This window comes from Branchiostoma belcheri, unplaced genomic scaffold (genome assembly GCF_001625305.1).
Source record: "Branchiostoma belcheri isolate BF01 breed outbred unplaced genomic scaffold, Haploidv18h27 scaffold23, whole genome shotgun sequence".
Taxonomy (NCBI): Eukaryota; Metazoa; Chordata; class Leptocardii; order Amphioxiformes; family Branchiostomatidae; genus Branchiostoma; species Branchiostoma belcheri.
In genome coordinates, this window is record NW_017803824.1 from 2,080,644 (window position 1) to 2,097,991 (window position 17,348).

The window sequence follows — 17,348 nt, forward strand, 5'->3', positions numbered from 1 at the left end:
GTCACTATACAATAGTGACAATCCCCCAGGGAGCAAGCCGTTTGTAAACATACCCGGCAGGAAAAAAAGTCCCTTGAAATATAAATCCTCCTTTGTCAAAGCCACAGCCGGCTCGCAGCAAGGAAAATAAACGCGATTACTACTCACGGATTAGCGTACAAGCGCTGACAAACCGCTGAGAGGGCGTACAAGTTTGTTGAATGGTGAGGTTCGAGCGCGGAAGGTTACATAGAAAGTAGTGCGAAGCCCGCGGTACGTGACTGAGGTAAGAACGAGATTTAGACAATTTCATAAACACAAGTGTGGTGTGAGTCACTGAGGGAAACAGTCGCAAGAATCGGGAAGTACGAGGTTTGCCATCAATCGCAGAAGGTTGACGTCAAGTCCTTCACCCAGGTAAGCTTTTATTTGTTCCCAGGAGCGTTCGTGTGGGGCGTTTCCCACCACGGTTGACAAAATTTGGGGGGAGTGATTTTGCTTTCATTTGGGTAGGATTTGATTTTAGGCGTTAGGGTACCATGTTTGAAAGGGTCGTCGTCATCGTGAGCTTGCTAGTATTTGCCCGTGGCTGGTTCCAGGATGACTTGCGATCAAGACGACATTTCTAATGGTATTTTAGGCATCTAATCTTCTTTCTACGGAATGCCATCTCATGAATTAGCTTCAAAAGTCAGGTAGATCACGGATTGGACTTCCTTGTGTGGTGTGGTGGAAATTATGGAGGGGGGGGGCGATTTAAAATCAGGTGTCAGCTCCTTGACGTGGTTTCGACTCATGTGCCAACTTGTGAAAATGATACAATGCGTGGTCTGAGAGGATGTCCTGTAATATAGGTTTCCATTCACACCAACGAACAGCCAAAATTCAGTATCGTCATAAGCTGGACAAAGGTTACATCAAAACGTCAGGTCAAAGTGCAACCACATGTCCATCACCCACACACACATGGGGATATACGCCTGCCCACGGTCTCATGCACCTCTCTGACCTCATACACACCCTCACAGGTCATGGAACACACCTTCATATTTGTGTGTGGATTTTATTAATCATCCTCAGCATACAATGATTATCTGTATCCTTTATACAGGGACTATTAAATTGCCAGCTCAAATTGCGTGTGCAAAGTAATTTGATATGATAATGTCTTTTTTGTTTGCTGTCAACTTTGTGGAAGCTCAATGTATGTGATGAATTGGTAACAAATTTATTGACAATGGCACCCTTGTCTAAGCAACGTACAGCCTTGTCCAAAATGTAGTACATCAGCATAATAATATGTTCATATGTATAGTGATGATTACATTGTGATCATCCTAGCTCAATATTTTCACGAATATATATGAAAGTAATACAATGTTGTTAATTGCTAAAAAATAGATCTAAAATTCTTCAAAATGGATTAATGTGTAGAGTATACCTTTCGAATTTGTCATGTTCTGTTTACCTCTTTATTATCATATAATATATCCTATCTTCCCATCATGATCTCACGTTTACTTCTTAGACTTGTCTTTTCTTAAAGAAAGGATTTCCTGTCTTGCCATAACTGCATAAGCCATCACATTCATATAGACCTCATGACTCTTCTAGTTGTCTTCTGTCCAGCACCCAACGTAGCCTCCTGGACCCAATTTTCTGACCATGCAGACTGACCCCTGCCTGACCCTGGAGTCCTGGACATTGCAGCTTTCCTGATAAAGTTTAAACAGATTAGGGCTAGTTCTGAAAAGACAGAAATCTGAGTTCATAGCATTTGTCAACTGGCATTTCCTTTTTTAAGGACTAATCAAAAGGAACTTGAACCACTTAATGAAGTTGATACTGTATATAACTTACAAGCTACTAACAATACATGATTGTGGAAAAATACCAACATCACATAGTTACATACTTGATTATAGGTACCGTTACGTCTACTAGTATACATCTATTTGCAAAATGCTACTGTGTTACAAAAATACAGTTTTGTATATATAATATGTGAGAAACCTGAAATAAGTGACATCAGAAGATATATAGCTTGGTCAGTAATTTTCATGATAAAATTATCTTTCAATACCCATAAAAGGATCTGGTTGCCACAAGCACCATTGAGAGCATGGAGCTGTCAAACTTTATTAAGTTTATTAATTAAGAACTCTATATTCTTCCCTAGTGGAGATTGGTGAAATGAGACCCTGAACCATCAAACCTAGGGTAGAATTAAATTACCAAGATGATTTCATATGTTTTGTAACAGATTTGATTATACAGGTCTCCTGGCGAAAAGGTAACTTTATAATCTGGTTCTGAAGCTGCCGTCTACCTCTGGAGGCTATTGGTGGATCCATCAGTTCACTTCAAAAGCAGTGCCTACAAACCAGCTAGCATCCACTCAATATTTTCTTACTGTATATCTTGAGGTAGACCTAAAATGTTGTCACTTCTCAGATGGGCTGTTACATTTAAAACCACATTTATGCATCAGATAAGACAGAGCAATAGCCTGCATGTGTATCTCATAACTCTTGTCTTGAATCCAAAACGGTTAATACTGTTCATGACAATTATTTGCTTTGGCATCAGACAATCCTTAAGCTGGAGTAGGGTTTGATTGATTATTACTATGCAAGAGGAGAAGAGGACCATGTCTGTTATATATTGTTTATGCAAGGCTTTGAATATCAGTGATTGAGCAGGTATGTTCAGTCAAATGCTTTAGATAGGTATCAGAACATTCATGTGGTCCATCTAGATTGTATCCACGACATTAAAACATTTTCACTGCAGAAGGAATGTCCAGCATCTGCAGTAATGCACACAGGGACTTTCCACATCAAAGCACACGGTTTGCTGTAAGAAGGAAGAAGGAAAGACTTGACCCTGACTATCTTTGACTGTGCAAACATTATAGCATGGTTAGAGGCCCATAGGGAGGTCTGGCTTAATCTGTACATTAGGATATTTGCTGAAGACCATTATGATACTATATATCGTACTGAAATACTGATGATAAAACTATAATTTCTTACGATTAATCAAGCATAAAAAGACATTCTTGGTCATGGTATATGAATGAGCTTTTGGAATTATTCTAAAATTTACTGTATTTTCTGCGAGGTTTCTGAGGTGAGGTCCCATAAGAACTATGCGATAGCAATGTTAACCGCATGCCTGTCAGTGTGCATACTTAGGCCATGTTGATTTGATTATATGGATGACATCCTCTGGGAACCCCAAAACTGATGCGAGCGTGCGAATAAAAAAAAAGTTTGGCCAAAAAAAAAAGTTGCTTTCATTATGAAATCTACGTGGTTTTGAAGATTGAACAAATGACACAGAGTATGGTTTGGCGAATAATCTACTCTTCAAATTCATTTCTTTACATTTTCGTCTTTTTTGGGTTTGATTTTGGCATTCTACGACAGTGGTATCATTTTTTGCAACTTACGGTATGTCTTTGCTCATTTTGCAACTGTTTTGTACGATTTACAGTATGGTTGAAAACTTTTTTTTTTTTTTTTGGAAACGGCCGAAAATTCATGCGCGCGCGGATGTCATCCATATAATCAAATCAACATGGCCTTACCATGGCACTGCTGAGGGCTGGCTGGACAAGTTATTCCTGTCATGTGGAGATATTTGACCTGTGACCACAAAGCTTGTGTTGAAAAGTCACTCCATATTAGAGGCCCAGCTTTAGAGGCTGTCATGGCCTCTGACAGGTGCTAGGCACAGGTGAAAACAAGAGTTCCACGATCTCATACCTTCGCCAAAAGATGTTAACCCTTGCGGTTGAAGAATTATACAATTTTAATAATTGATTTTGCAAATAAGATCCTCATTTGCATGGGTTATATCAGTTGATCATATTCTCCACCCAATGACAGTCTTATCTTAACAAAAAGGGTACTATAGCACTTCCTCATAAATTATGCAAATGAGGTCATGATTTGAATAAATTATGTTTATTGATGTTCGCCTTCACTTAACTTCCAAATGTGGGAAGTATTAAATTCCCAGCAGTTACAACTATGAAATTATAAAAATTTCCCAGTAATTATGCAAATTAGGTCTTCATTTACATAAATCTATATCCTCAGATTTTTTAAAATTCTCAATCACATGTCACAAGTGTTTCATGGTCCTATTATTGAACAATGCAGAGTTTTAGAATTTCCTCATTAATTATGCAAATTAACTCCTGATTTGCATAATTGTCATCTGATTATGTCGAGCATCACTTCAGCTACCTACATACCAAAAATCACGACAATACGTCAACCGGTTCCTTAGTTATCATCCTTCGAAAAATTTTCAACAAATGCTTCTGCAGTTCCAGAACAAGCCGCTAGGGGGCCCAAACTCATGTCACTTCTTCCCTACCTCAAGACCTATCTACCACCCAAAATTCGTGACCCTAGAATGTACAGATCACGAGATATCAAAACCGGAAGTTCTGCTGCAGTACCAACAGAAGCCGCCCGGGGGCCCAAAATCTAATCATTTCGAGGTCTCATGAAGACCTACCTACCTACCAAGTTTCATGACAATGCATACTAAGCTTCTTGAGTTATGCTGTTCACAGACAGACAGACAGACAGACGGACAAACGCTACTGAAAACATAACCTTCTTGGCGAAGGTAATTAATGGTACTGCAGTCAGACGGTGACTAAATTGTTCCCCAACTTAGCTATACTTGTGTTGCTGTTTTGCACACATCAACTTAAAGTCGTAATCAAGACAAAAGGATTGCATGGAATTGCAACAAGTGGGAATTCAAAGTACTAGTAGGGCTGACTGTGTTTTATTACATGTACTTGAAATTCATGTTTGGTAAGTTGAGTACTTGTAGTGAAGTTGTTTTACGTACGAAGTGGAAAATGTCTTATCTGTATCTCAGAAACCGCTGTATTAAGAGATTGTTTGATAAAAGATGATATCTAGCTGGAGTCCCCATCCTGTTGGAGTGAGCCATTGACATTGTGCTTACCAGCCATTGACATTGTGCTTGACTACTCAACATTGTGCTGTTGTCAGTTCTTACATTGTGTGTCCACATGATTTATGTCAGATGTTTATTGAAACAACCTTGGGACTACCAAAGGTGCGGGAGTCAGCGGGACACAGAAGTGGTCATTTCCTTCAATGCAAATCTGTCAAGATGTCACTTCTCAGCCAATAACTAAACCGTTGCACTACTTCAACTTGTAACGCACACATTTATAGCAGCTACAAATATGTACACAATATGAATAACATGTTATAGTATATGCACTAGTATCTTTCCAGATTACAAGTTCTACATGAATGAGTCTTTTCTTGCTATAAGGAAGTATGAATCCACTCTAAATGTAATTAGAATATTTGCTAACACTGTACGTGTTATAATATGTCATTTCATGTTAATGTAGTGATGCAACTGTATATGTTTGAGCTGTTCTGAAGTTGTAAAATAGACAGCTGTTGCCAGAAGTGTATCAGTTGTTCTTCTCTATATGGTTCTATGTTTTATGAGGAGATTATGAGATTTATGTGTTGCAGACACCAGTGATCAGTCAGTATAGCCTCTGCACAACCCTATAATCCAACACTGTCTAGTATGCAATTGCCAGGCGCCCACTGCAACTTGAGTATGGTGTCCAGAGTAATAAACCCTTCGCTTCTTCCACAAAGATAACTTTGTTGTATAAGCATCAGTGTTACAGTATACTGTGTAAATTTTGTATCACTCAAGGGACGCGTATCGAGTGTCCGGTGGTGCCACCGAGCTTTGTTAGGCCGTCAGCGGAGGTGGTTCGTAATGATGTTACTGAGGAGGCCCGGTGTCGGGCGGGTTGTAAGACTAGAATAGTTATTGTTTCCAGGCTATTCAAAACAAGAAGCGTTTGGTTCACAGGTCAAAGCCAGTGAATGACAGGATGAAGAAGACACGTTTACACTTTCACAAGGGAGAAGGCCTGGTAATGTGGACTGTTTCATTTCTGATGGGGGCTTCATCTTTTTTTGTTAAAGAAGCAGAAGTGCTTCTAGATAAATTCACCATCTGATGCTGAAACTAGATAATGAGATAGTCTGTTATTAATGTAAAGACTGTTCAGTTTTAAGCTTTTTTGAGTATCATTGTTAATTTGAGAAAATGGAAACTGCTATCAATCTCCCCTCAAAAATAAGTACCAATGGTTCTCTCCGGGCTGCGTGGGGGGTAAGGTACTTGTTCTGTTTGTTTTGTGCCTGTTGGCGGTGTTAGGCGGGTACTTGTAACTGATTACGGTCAAGAAGTTTTGCCTGTTGAAGGTTTCTGCACCATGAGTTGATGTCTTTGCGTGCTTTATGATACTGCAGAGATGTACATGCTACCTCGGTACCGGGCATTCTTCTGTAAGTTGACTCTTTAACTCATTGTAAACTGTAAGAAGACGTTTGGTTATTCAGACTTATCCATCGTGTAGTAGGTACTTCAGTCTGCTTTGAAAGATTGATTGCATACTTGTTTTCTATATGGAGCTTTCCCTCTTTAATTTCTACCCGTTTTCTATTTTCCTTTTGGTGAATGTTGGCACACAGGTGGTTTCTGTGTAGTCTCTACCAACGCGGGTTCAAAAAGAAGTAAAATTTAGCCAACAGGTAGAATAATGGACTTGGGGAGTTTAGGCAACGTAAAGTTCATTAGCCTGCGCAGTGAGTTAACTCTCCCACAGGCTGACTCTCCTGGCTAACTATTTCCCTTTTTTTACCGAATTCTACTTCTAGGAAGGTAGGAATGTTTCTATGAGATCCTCTCTCTATATATATACTTACAACACATGATGGGTTTGGAGACAAATCAACAAGTGCATTAGGTCAAATAATCCATTTTCTGCCTGTAGGCTGAAGACATCCAGACGATTGATGAGTCCAGATGGGTTTATTCTGGGAATTGAGCCCAATGTGGACAAGTGTTAGATATAAGAAGAAGAAGTCAAACCAAGAAAAACTAGTACCATGTATGTTGTAGAATATGTTAGAAGAGAAGTAGTCTCTCATATTGTATTTTCTTTTTTCATACATGTTGTAACATGTTTGTACCTGCAATTAACCCTTGGGCATGTATTTGCAATAAACTTTCCTATGTACCCATACATTCCCATTCTCATGGTCACATGATATGTATTATGTTGAATTTGATGATGTCTGTTTTAAACACATGAAATCGGTGTCTAGTTCCTTAAAGATTATGAGCTCAGTTTTAAGAGTGTAATTTACCAATATAGAAGCCTTGCTGTATAACTACATGTACCTTCAGCCTCTTAGATCTGCATCCTCTAACTAATTGACAGCTTTGGTGCACCTAACCAATGTACCAGTGGTAGACTTGTGTCTGGTTATGGTAAAGACCTCCACTGACATGTTGATGTATGATCAGATTAAAACTAAAACCTGGGAGATGTTGATGCATAGCAGCAGCTCCAGTGTCGGAGCTACCTGTGGGCGGGAAGTGACAGGGATTACCTGAAGACAGATACCTGCAGAGGCGGCAGAAAATTGGATTTTTGCTGTGAAATACTTGTCTAATCTTCAAGTGTATCATAGTAATCACTTATTCCAGACTTGTCTACTGGTCTACCAAGACTTTCCAGCCAAATTCTGCAATATGCCATGTGATGAAAGCTCCGAAAATTTGACAGTGTATTATGCTCATTACCCAAGATAAACTGGAGGAGAATAATTGCAAGCTAAGACTAACAAGAGATGTTAAACCTTAATTATATACTGTAGTTTTATATAAGCATGCTTGAATGCACTGATACTTGATTTGTACAGTTATAACCTAAACTGTTGCAGGGCGTTTGAATTAAAAGCAGGCTTACATGGCATGATGCTGTACAGACAAGTGTAGAGCAATAACTTGTGGAGCTAGCCGGATGTGTATTTGCGGCATGTCTGATCACTCACACCCACAGTTCAGTCATAACTCTCTTCCTGTAGTCCTAGACCGTCTAATTTCAGTAGCTGACATACGACACAATGTCAGATGTAGTACGTGTACCTCCCCTAGCAATTGTTGATGTATTTGAAACTGTATCAGTCAAGCTGTGCCATGTGTGCTATTTAAGGCCCTTGATACACAGTCACTGCCAAGTTTATAACTAGATTTTTCCAGTAACAACTTTAAATAGCCCATTGAGGAGATGTGATGTGAAATTCATCTGCCTTTGGTATGAAGAAAGGGTTTGAGTTACGGGTCCAGTTCCGGGAACACCCCTGCGTGACGTAGCAAGTTTTCTTTGCGTGGTAACGTCACAGCCAAAACTGTCCCCACTCTGGGACACAGCACCCCATATTTTGGGGAGCCAGCAGAATGTGTGTAGTAGGGTGGGACGGACCGTCATGGAGTCCCACCCTACAGCCTCCCATATAAAACTCTGCCTGAGGTCCAGTCTAGCCAGTATAACAAAGTCGAGACCAAAGCTTTGTGTGGAGACCAGCCGTAGCACCAGCTCAAGCCAGCCTAGCCATGCCGCCTGTCGCTGTCGAACCATTTCAGCATTACGACGATGCTTTCCTGTCGTCTCTACGATTCTATAACTACTGCCATGGATCATACCGGGCCATGCTATGTATGTACCCACTCTCCTTTTCCTTTCTTTCCTACACACATGACCATGATACAGTCTGGGTCTGGTTAGGAGCTGTTCGCCAGTTTTGGGACTGTCTAACGTTGATGCGACAGGATGGATACATATATGTACAATGGTATCCACCCATGTGCACAGAACCAGTTGTATGCGGAGTTCTGATTTCTTAGAACTGATATTGTAGCAATATATATGGCACGGCATAGACAGAGAACTGACTCATAATTCTAGTGCCTCGTTAGTGAGTGAGCGTTGGTTGCTGCATGCCTAACGTGATGGCGCGTTCGCGAGTGTTTCGGGTACTGTGCTGCCGATATCTGTGGTTGTCTGGTATCTTTGTGTTCAGGAGAAGATCCAGGAATCCTGGTTGTGGTAAGGCTATCTGAAGAATGCTGTTATCAGTGACATATCAGTAGTTGTTCGTGAGTAATAGACCCCAAATTACAAAGGTGCGGGATGAGTTAGGATGGACTGTGTTGCTACAACATGTACTTCGTTTGTTAGGTTGTGATGAGTGTAAGTTCTAAGGCGTTTTAGTTTACTAACTTGCTGTTGTTCTCCAAATATGTATGGTTTGATTTTGACTCTCAGTGCTGCTCAGTATCCCTCTCTGTGTAGATAACATAACAGCTGATGCAAGCCTAACCTTCAACAGGATCTTGTATCCTGCTCAATGTCATAGTCATCAAATGACAAACCAGACTGGCAGCGATATGTAAACAAAACTGTGCGGACGAAAATCTCCCCCCAAATTTAATCTCACAGAGTACCGCCATTACCGGAGTATCTAATCAGTGAGTGCGGCTTAGAAAACCAAGTTGACTGAGCAGCAGTGGTTCTTTTATAGTCCTCGCTACAGCAGGAAGTGCTGGGCCATTCTCTTCAAACAGGATTTAATGGGTTGTTGACCCTCTCAATGGCAGCTATAACCATCGCCTGCTGTACCAGTAACAGTTACCTGCTGATTGCTGCAGGGCACTCGCGCATAGATTTCCTCTCTTCTCTGATAGTCCATCCCATAGATATCCATTGCATAGATTGTGAAGCATGCAAATTCATATCCTATCTGTTACTTAACTGCAATAAATTTTATGCTTTATTCGAGTATTTGATATAATTCTTCCGTGATTTTAGCCATTGTGTAAAGTGAGATTTGCGCTCAATCTTGATTTGAGTTCCTCCTCCCTTCAACTGATCTCTTGTTTCATCAGCAATCATTCAGAGCTAATCTTGAGATTTCATCATGTGTAATGTTCAAGCTATCTAGATTGGCCTGGAGGAAGCTATTTACATATCTTATCGCTTCTATTACGTGAATCTAGATCAGTGATAATTTCAAAGGAAAAACGAGCCTTGTTCATCTTACTTAGATGTTTTTAAGCTCTTCCTGCTGTGTGCCGATGAAAGATTCTGTACACATACCGCGCAATCTTAGAAGGATGACTTGATAGGATGCCTCCAAGCAATTATGGAGATGAAGATGAATAAAACATGGGGTTGTGGAGATTAAAGTCTGAGGATCAGAGTATCACAACTCCCTGAACATTTAGTGCACAGACCTGCAATTATTCTGGCAGTCTAATAACTGTGATGGTTTGAAGCAGCACTCGACATGGGACTTCCTTCATTTGAAACTGATATTCCTTTAACCTTTCTTGTCCTCAAGGACATGCCGATTAGGTCAACTATACATAAATTTTAAGGAAGAAGACATTCTAAACTTAGATTTCTTACACGTTGGTTATCCATGAGGCTTTGTGCACTGAAGGGTTGAAAATTTCCAAATTGCTTGTTGAAACATCAAGACTAGTCCGTAGATGGGGATGGGAGTGTGAAAATCAAGCAGGCGTGTGAACACTTGCTGACTGCAGTATTCCATGTTATGAAACAAGTTTGAACTGTAATGGCCAACACAAAAATAATTCCTTAACAAAGACTGGAGTTGTACAGTCGAAAATTTGGGTGAGTCCAATTTTTTGTGTTGGCCATTACAATTCAAACTTGTTTCATAATGACTTCTACCAACACAGATAGTATTCCATGTTGCTGATGTGTTTTTTCTTGCGTTTTTTCCCTCTGCAGACATGGGGCAAACGTTGTCGGAGCCGGTCACAGCCAAGGAGACGAGTAGTGCAGCCAACAGTATGGTGATGGTGGGGTCATCATGCATGCAAGGATGGAGGATAAACATGGAGGACGCACACACGCACATCCTCTCACTCCCCGAGGACAAAGACGCTGCTTTCTTCGCTGTTTATGACGGACATGGAGGTAAGAATAGTTTTTCATGAGGGATGCCAGTTATAACATTATTATTACAGGGTTCGAAATACATGAATGTACCACCTGCATATGCAAATGCAGTGCATTTTGAACATTTTGTACATCAGACACTGAAGAGAGACAAGAGACAGACAGTAAAGGCTGAATTAGTAGCCAAATATGTGATTTGGACGTCTGAGCTGTTATCCTTGCAACTCCAGTCAACCTTGTGATTCCAGACTCCTTAAACCAGAAAATGTGACGAAGGAAGGACAGAGTGTAAGAATTATTCAGTAAAATGTCTCTTATCCCTAAGAATCTCTTTGACAAACATATTGCGGCTTTCTTCTATGAAAGGTAGTGCGTCAGTCTGGACCATACTTATTTATAGTGTATGCCCTTGGACATGGTTAACTCAGGTCATTTGTAATCCACAAGTGGGATCATGAATCTGTCTGCTGTTCCACAGGGGCCAAAGTAGCACAGTACGCTGGATCACATCTGCACAAGAAGATAGTCAAGCATCCATCATACAGTAAGTCTTTCATTTCTACTGGTAATAAAGTGGATCATGAAGGATTGATTTGTTCTGTCATGTAGTTTCATATCCTGCCGGACAAACACAGTTATAGAACCATTCATGATCATTTCGAAGAACAGAATCTGATACAAATGCTGCACTTTGTGTTTCTGTGTTGCTGTTCAAAAATGTTACCTCAGTCTGAATTCTCCTGATACTAACTTAAGATAATTCTGTCTCATTTTCCAGAAGTAGGTAAAGTAGAAGATGCCATGAGAGGAGGCTTCCTTGAAGTGGACACAGATATGAGAAATGGTAAGTAAAGTAATTTTTCTCACCATTTTCTTTTGTGACCATCAGAATACACTAGACTCTATGGTTATCTCTAATTTGTCAGCTTTGCTAGTGCCCTTGCTGTTATATGTCAGTTGTGATTTGTGGATATTTTTAATGTGAAAACCCTAGATATTAGTTCAGGCATATTCTTTGTTCCATAGATGAACAGACTATTAATCTTTGGCAACATATATTTTTTTATCATCCGTCATAATCATAATATCATCAGATTCTGTACTTTCTCTTTTTTGAAAAAACATATACTAGTGTGCTCCTCTTTTCATTTGCCTACAAAGTACACTTTACAAGTTGGCACAGTAGTACAAATGTACTTGCTGAAGGTCAGAAGGCTGCTGGCAAAGACTTAGTCTGGACCATTCTTCTTTAAATTTCTCCTCCACAAATTCCCTTTTCCATCAATAATGCATCGTCTGGCCTCAACTGTTCATCCCAATAGCACCGGGAGCCTGTTAACTCGTGCAATTAACATCCTCAAAGGACCAGGGTGTGCAGGGGTGCCTGTGTCATAGATAACTCCAGTAATTGCCATTGGCATTTTACCAGGCCGGGAGCCAGAAACTTGACTAATCTGCGGTAGCTCTCCCTGCTAGTGGTTTCGATCGGCACTTCTACTCCAGACAGTGACACATTACCAATTTTCCAGCCAGTTGAGCAGTAATGGCCTCTTGTTTGTTTTCCACATTATCTAATAATGCGGATCTATGGACGTGTTTGCCTTACAATTTGCCCATTGAGTGTGTAAATGGGGAAATGATTGGTTACACAGTCTCTGTTATTGTTGACTTATGAATGTACCAGTAGAGGATCGTGGTGTGTGTTTTGTTGAGAGTGTTTGCTCTGGGGTCAACTGTTATGTTTTCTGTTCTCCTGGCGGACATTTTAGGGAAACTGGCCTGTGTTTTTTTGTGTAGTTATCCCACTCCTTTCTCTGTGCTGTGTTCCTCATGAAGCTACATGTATCATTGTCCTGTTATGTATGCATCTATAGCAGCGACACCTGTGCTGCAGTGTAATGTGAACCAGTCAGAATTGCCATGACAGACGGTCACTGAAACATTGGCTGAATAAAACACTTGCTTGTGTAAAAAGAGTCTGATGAAACTATAATTCAAGGATGTATCTTGTTGTTTGTTCCAGATGAGTCAATGAGAGATGAACTAGCAGGATCGACTGCTGTCACAGTTTTACTGAAGAATAACAAAATCTTTTGTGTAAGTACTTTTGATGTAGTTTTGTGTCAACAAAACTAGACCCAGCAAAATCATCCACACCTGACTTTGAAACTTGAAATTATCTTTATTCTTTAACTGACCATTCTAGAATGTTCTTTAGAACAGGTAAACAAACCGTGACGTAATAGTGCGATAGGTCCATTGAACATTACGGTTAATGTACTGATTATGAATTACAGTGATTTGGGGCAGTTGCCTACGGATTACAAAGGTTAAAATGGCCTAATTACGCCTTATGAAAAAGGGAATGCAGACCCTCAAGTGCTAACCGTAAGTCTTTATTTACAGGGTAATGTCGGTGACTCGAGATCGATAGCGAGCGTGTGCGGGAAGGTCCAGCAGCTGTCCTTCGACCACAAACCCAGTAACGAGGGCGAGACCAAGAGAATCATCGCTGCCGGGGGGTGGGTGGAGTTCAACAGGGTCAACGGTCAGTACAACATTCATGTGTTTATCTACTCTTTAACTTATAGCACATTGAATCAGCCGTTCAGTTTTCTCTGTTGGTTATGGGCTTAGGTAGCAGTTGGTCTTACATGTATGCTACAATTAGACACACTAGTCATTACTCTTGAGATATATAATAATGACCTCTTGTTCTATAGAACATTTAAACTTGTTTGAACAAGAATTTTTGACTGAATCGCTCAGTCTTCTTCAGCTATCTTGACATCTACTTTGTACTTTTATTTATACCTAAAGGCTCTTGTTTGTCAGATATCATACATGTATATTTCACTATTTAATGTATAACAGGTTTAGACTTTTACATATAGTATTTAAAATTGTCAGTGGCTTTCTAAATTTGAAATGACAAGGTTCTCAGTAGTTAGGTTCTTAATGGCTTATTGTCTATTATGCACACAGGTAACCTGGCCCTGTCCAGAGCTCTGGGGGATTTCGTTTTCAAGCAGAATGACAAGAAGAAAGCAGAGGAACAGATAGTCACTGGTAGGTATGGCTTCTAGACAGAACTGTACAGAACACCTCATTTTATGATGCATCACACGGCTTTATGATGCATCACACTGTGCGGTGGCAGCTGGCTACATTAAATCGAACGACTTGTTACAGCTAACCCTTGAACTTGAACTGTAAGCTATCTAATGATGCCCCTACTGTACTTGGTGACAGCGAGTTCCACTCTGCGATAGTTCTAGGAAATAATTAATTTTTGAACACCTCAATCCTTGGTTGATAACTCTGGTACTTGAAGGCATGGCTATTTCTTGTTCTTTTTGGGCTGGTATTAGGTACTTAGTAGTTAGTACAGAGAGAGAGAGAGAGTTAGTACATCCACCAGTTGTGTGGGAGGTACTAATGACATGTTGCCCTGTGTCTTTACAGCGTACCCAGACGTTGTAGTGGAGGACCTGACACCTGACCATGAGTTCCTGGTGCTGGCGTGTGATGGGATCTGGGACGTCATGTCCAACCAGGAGGTGGTGGACTTCATCCGCACCAGAATAGCCCAGAAAATGGAGCCACCTGAGGTGAGTGGTGGTTGGGAGGTTTAGAGACAGAGAACTGCTTTTCACACACAGATTTTCTGAGGCTGAGCTCTTGCTCCAAGTTGATTCTGTGCCATTACACACACTTTGACCCTTCTGCTGAGCAACTAGAGTCACCAGCAGTGATCATTCCAGGCAACTCTTGAGTCCATAAAATGTTTTTGACTAGTCTGTAGTTCTGTGGACACAGCAAAAATGTGTTGTAGTCGAGTTAAGAACTTGTGTGTAAAGTGTGTCAAAATTCTGCTGTAGCATGCCAATAGGCCTTGAATGCCCTTGATTGACCTTATGTGCAGAACATACGGCTACGAACCACTGAACAAAGTACAATGTATATGGAATTCTATAAATATGCTTGACTTTAGTCTGAATAATTTTTTTGTCCTCCCTGTTCAGATTTGTGAAGAACTGATCAACAGATGTTTGGCGCCGGACTGCCAGATGGGGGGCTTGGGCTGCGACAACATGACTGTCATCATCGTAACTCTGCTGCAAGGAAAGTCGTACGACGAACTAGCCGAGAAGTGTGCCTTGCCCAGTATGGCAGTTCAGTCCAGTCCAGAAAACGGTGCAGGATTCGCAGACCTCAGATAGAAGACCTAGATAGGCGCAGTGTACGTAGATAGGGATCGGTTCACTTGTCTGGCAACTGCCTGACATCACTACTTACAAGTCTGAGAAAATACCTTTTCTCAAAGATTTGTTGGTACATCAAAAACCTCACCACTTAAGAAAATGATAATGGGGGTTAAGACCAACAGGAAGGATTGCAGCATAGAGTTTTTGAAGGCAATTGTATAATCATAACGTGTGTGTTTGGCTCCAAGGTTGGGTGCATGGGGAATAACTGTTTGGGACTTCGACACAACAGGATGTTGGTTGCCCTGCACTAGCGACCTCTGTACATAGGTTTATACCCATATTAGGAAAAAGGAGACCAAAGATTTTGGGATGGAGTCTGCCATTCGGTGCCTGTGATGGTGTGAAGGGATGGGCAATGTAAAGGCAACCATCACTATGGTTTAAACAGGTATTAAAAAAAATGACCAATTTGTGCTGGTCACAAAACTGCAACCAGGGAAGGGTTCTACTACCACTGAGGGGTTTCATTGTGTTCAAAATGATGTTTTGTACTTGTTTATTACAGTTTCTCTGCAATCTTAAAGGTAGTTTGTTGCATTCCATTGTAAAGATAGAAGCCTGGTTATATAGACTGATGTAGAAATGATCGTAATTGAAGCACCATGACTTGCGAAGCCTTTTTGGATGTTTTGAGATCCACTTTGGTGGTAGAATGAACGTAGTAATCAGTATGACTGAAATAATGAATTACAAGGATGTTGGAAGGACAAAAAAAAAGAAAGAGAAGTGCAAACGAACACCTTGAAAGTCTACAATGCACGCCACATGTCCATTTGTGATGTAGATACAATAGATAGTACTGGTGGAGAGGGTAGTTCCATATTGGAAAGCAGACATTAAGGATGTTTTCCTCAATAACCGGTAAGAAATTCCAGGTTTTGAGTCCAAGTTTTTTCGTAGCCGAAGTTCAAGCCTTGGGGGTTTTCATGGCCTCTGAGTGAAAGAGAAATGACTTTAACAAGTTGTCAGTCTTCCAACCATTTTTCTCGTGTAAAACCTTTACTTAAAGCACATTGTTTGTGAGCATGTAACTTGCTGGAAATGCGATGCAATGAACCATGGATGTATTTTGCTTGCAGAAGCATACCAGTCATCAGCCATAACAGCTAGTTGTGCCCTCTATCAATTGACTGCTGTACTGCAACAGAAGGCAACTTGTACTCAGTTTTCTGATCTCCAAAAACTTTCGCATTGTGCTGTCAATAGTTTGTTGTACAAGCTCCATTTATGCTGTGATACCTGAATTTGTTGTGGAGCAAAAAAAAAAAAAGAATTCTATGATAGAAGATTGTTGTTGTTTACTTGTAACCAAGATTCTGTCTCAACTTTCAAGTTGCAAATTTAACTGTCATTTAAAATCATCATCTGTTCTGTTGTTAATCTGTTCTGTTAATATGTGTATTAATCCTGCTATGGCAAAGGTGTTCTGTTTTGATAAAAGGCTTTTCTTGCAACTGTCTAAGAAGTCATGACTTCAAATTCCAGAGTTTTAGGTGGAAAATTTCCTGTACTGTTGTAGAGAAATAAATCTATGAAATCTCCAGCTATGCTGTCTTTTTTTCTCCCAATGGGTGGATACTCTGACTGCAGATTTTTCTTTAGTAGGATTCCTGTAAAATCCAGATAAATTTGTTTAGCCTCTACCAGGCTAAAAATAGTAGAAATTAGCCAAAATAAAGGGAAATATAGTAGAAATTGGCCAAAATAAAGGGAATAGTATACTAGGGGAATTAGCTGGCCATGTACATTTTGTAACAGTGGGGTTTATCCTCCGCTAACTGACCATGCTAAACGGTCGTGCGACCTTTTAGTGTAGTGGTTAGCGTTGGTGACCGCCAAGCGGACAACTCGGGTTCGATTCCCGGTTGTGACCTGCTCGCCCCTTTCGGTTTTTACAGTGGCGCCCGATGTGGGCCCTGTGAGTACTTGCACTGAGGATAAGTGTGGCAGCTCCAGGGATGTCGGACTCGGAAGATTCGAGGACGAATCTTGAAAGAAAGGGGGGAGTAGTGTAACAGTGGGGTTTATCCTCCGCTAACTGACCATGCTAAACGGTCGTGCGACCTTTTAGTGTAGTGGTTAGCGTTGGTGACCGCCAAAGCGGACAACTCGTGTTCGATCCCCGGTTGTGACCTGCTCGCCCCTTTCGGTTTTTACAATTTTGCGACCCACAGGTGTGGCAAAATGCACTCTAGCGGACCAACTCCCTTGGCATGTTATCT

General features: G+C 40.7%; 1 protein-coding gene across 5 annotated transcripts; it reads left to right on the forward strand.

Annotated features, from left to right (window-relative positions):
• Positions 1 to 183: 183 nt before the first annotated feature.
• LOC109470619 (probable protein phosphatase 2C T23F11.1) lies at positions 184 to 16,669 on the forward strand. Of its 5 annotated transcripts, none has more exons than XM_019769641.1 (9): positions 184 to 265; positions 10,685 to 10,873; positions 11,334 to 11,399; positions 11,634 to 11,699; positions 12,879 to 12,952; positions 13,262 to 13,403; positions 13,841 to 13,924; positions 14,321 to 14,466; positions 14,881 to 16,669. In XM_019769641.1, exons 2-9 carry the CDS (start codon positions 10,687 to 10,689, stop codon positions 15,076 to 15,078), a joined length of 963 nt encoding a protein of 320 aa, XP_019625200.1. In that variant the 5' UTR covers positions 184 to 265; positions 10,685 to 10,686; the 3' UTR covers positions 15,079 to 16,669. The 5 variants fall into 5 exon arrangements, with proteins under 5 accessions (XP_019625200.1, XP_019625199.1, XP_019625198.1 ...); XM_019769640.1 differs by lacking the exon at positions 184 to 265 and adding an exon at positions 272 to 396; XM_019769639.1 differs by lacking the exon at positions 184 to 265 and adding an exon at positions 6,263 to 6,365.
• Positions 16,670 to 17,348: the final 679 nt, after the last annotated feature.

Excerpts from the sequence above, each read along its gene's own strand:
- LOC109470619 (XM_019769637.1), top strand. The coding sequence starts at position 8,866 with ATGCCTAACGTGATGGCGCGTTCGCGAGTGTTTCGGGTACTGTGCTGC. Across the intron at positions 11,400-11,633 it reads AGTCAAGCATCCATCATACA|AAGTAGGTAAAGTAGAAGAT; the intron begins GTAAGTCTTTCA and ends CTCATTTTCCAG. Across the intron at positions 12,953-13,261 it reads AGAATAACAAAATCTTTTGT|GGTAATGTCGGTGACTCGAG; the intron begins GTAAGTACTTTT and ends CTTTATTTACAG.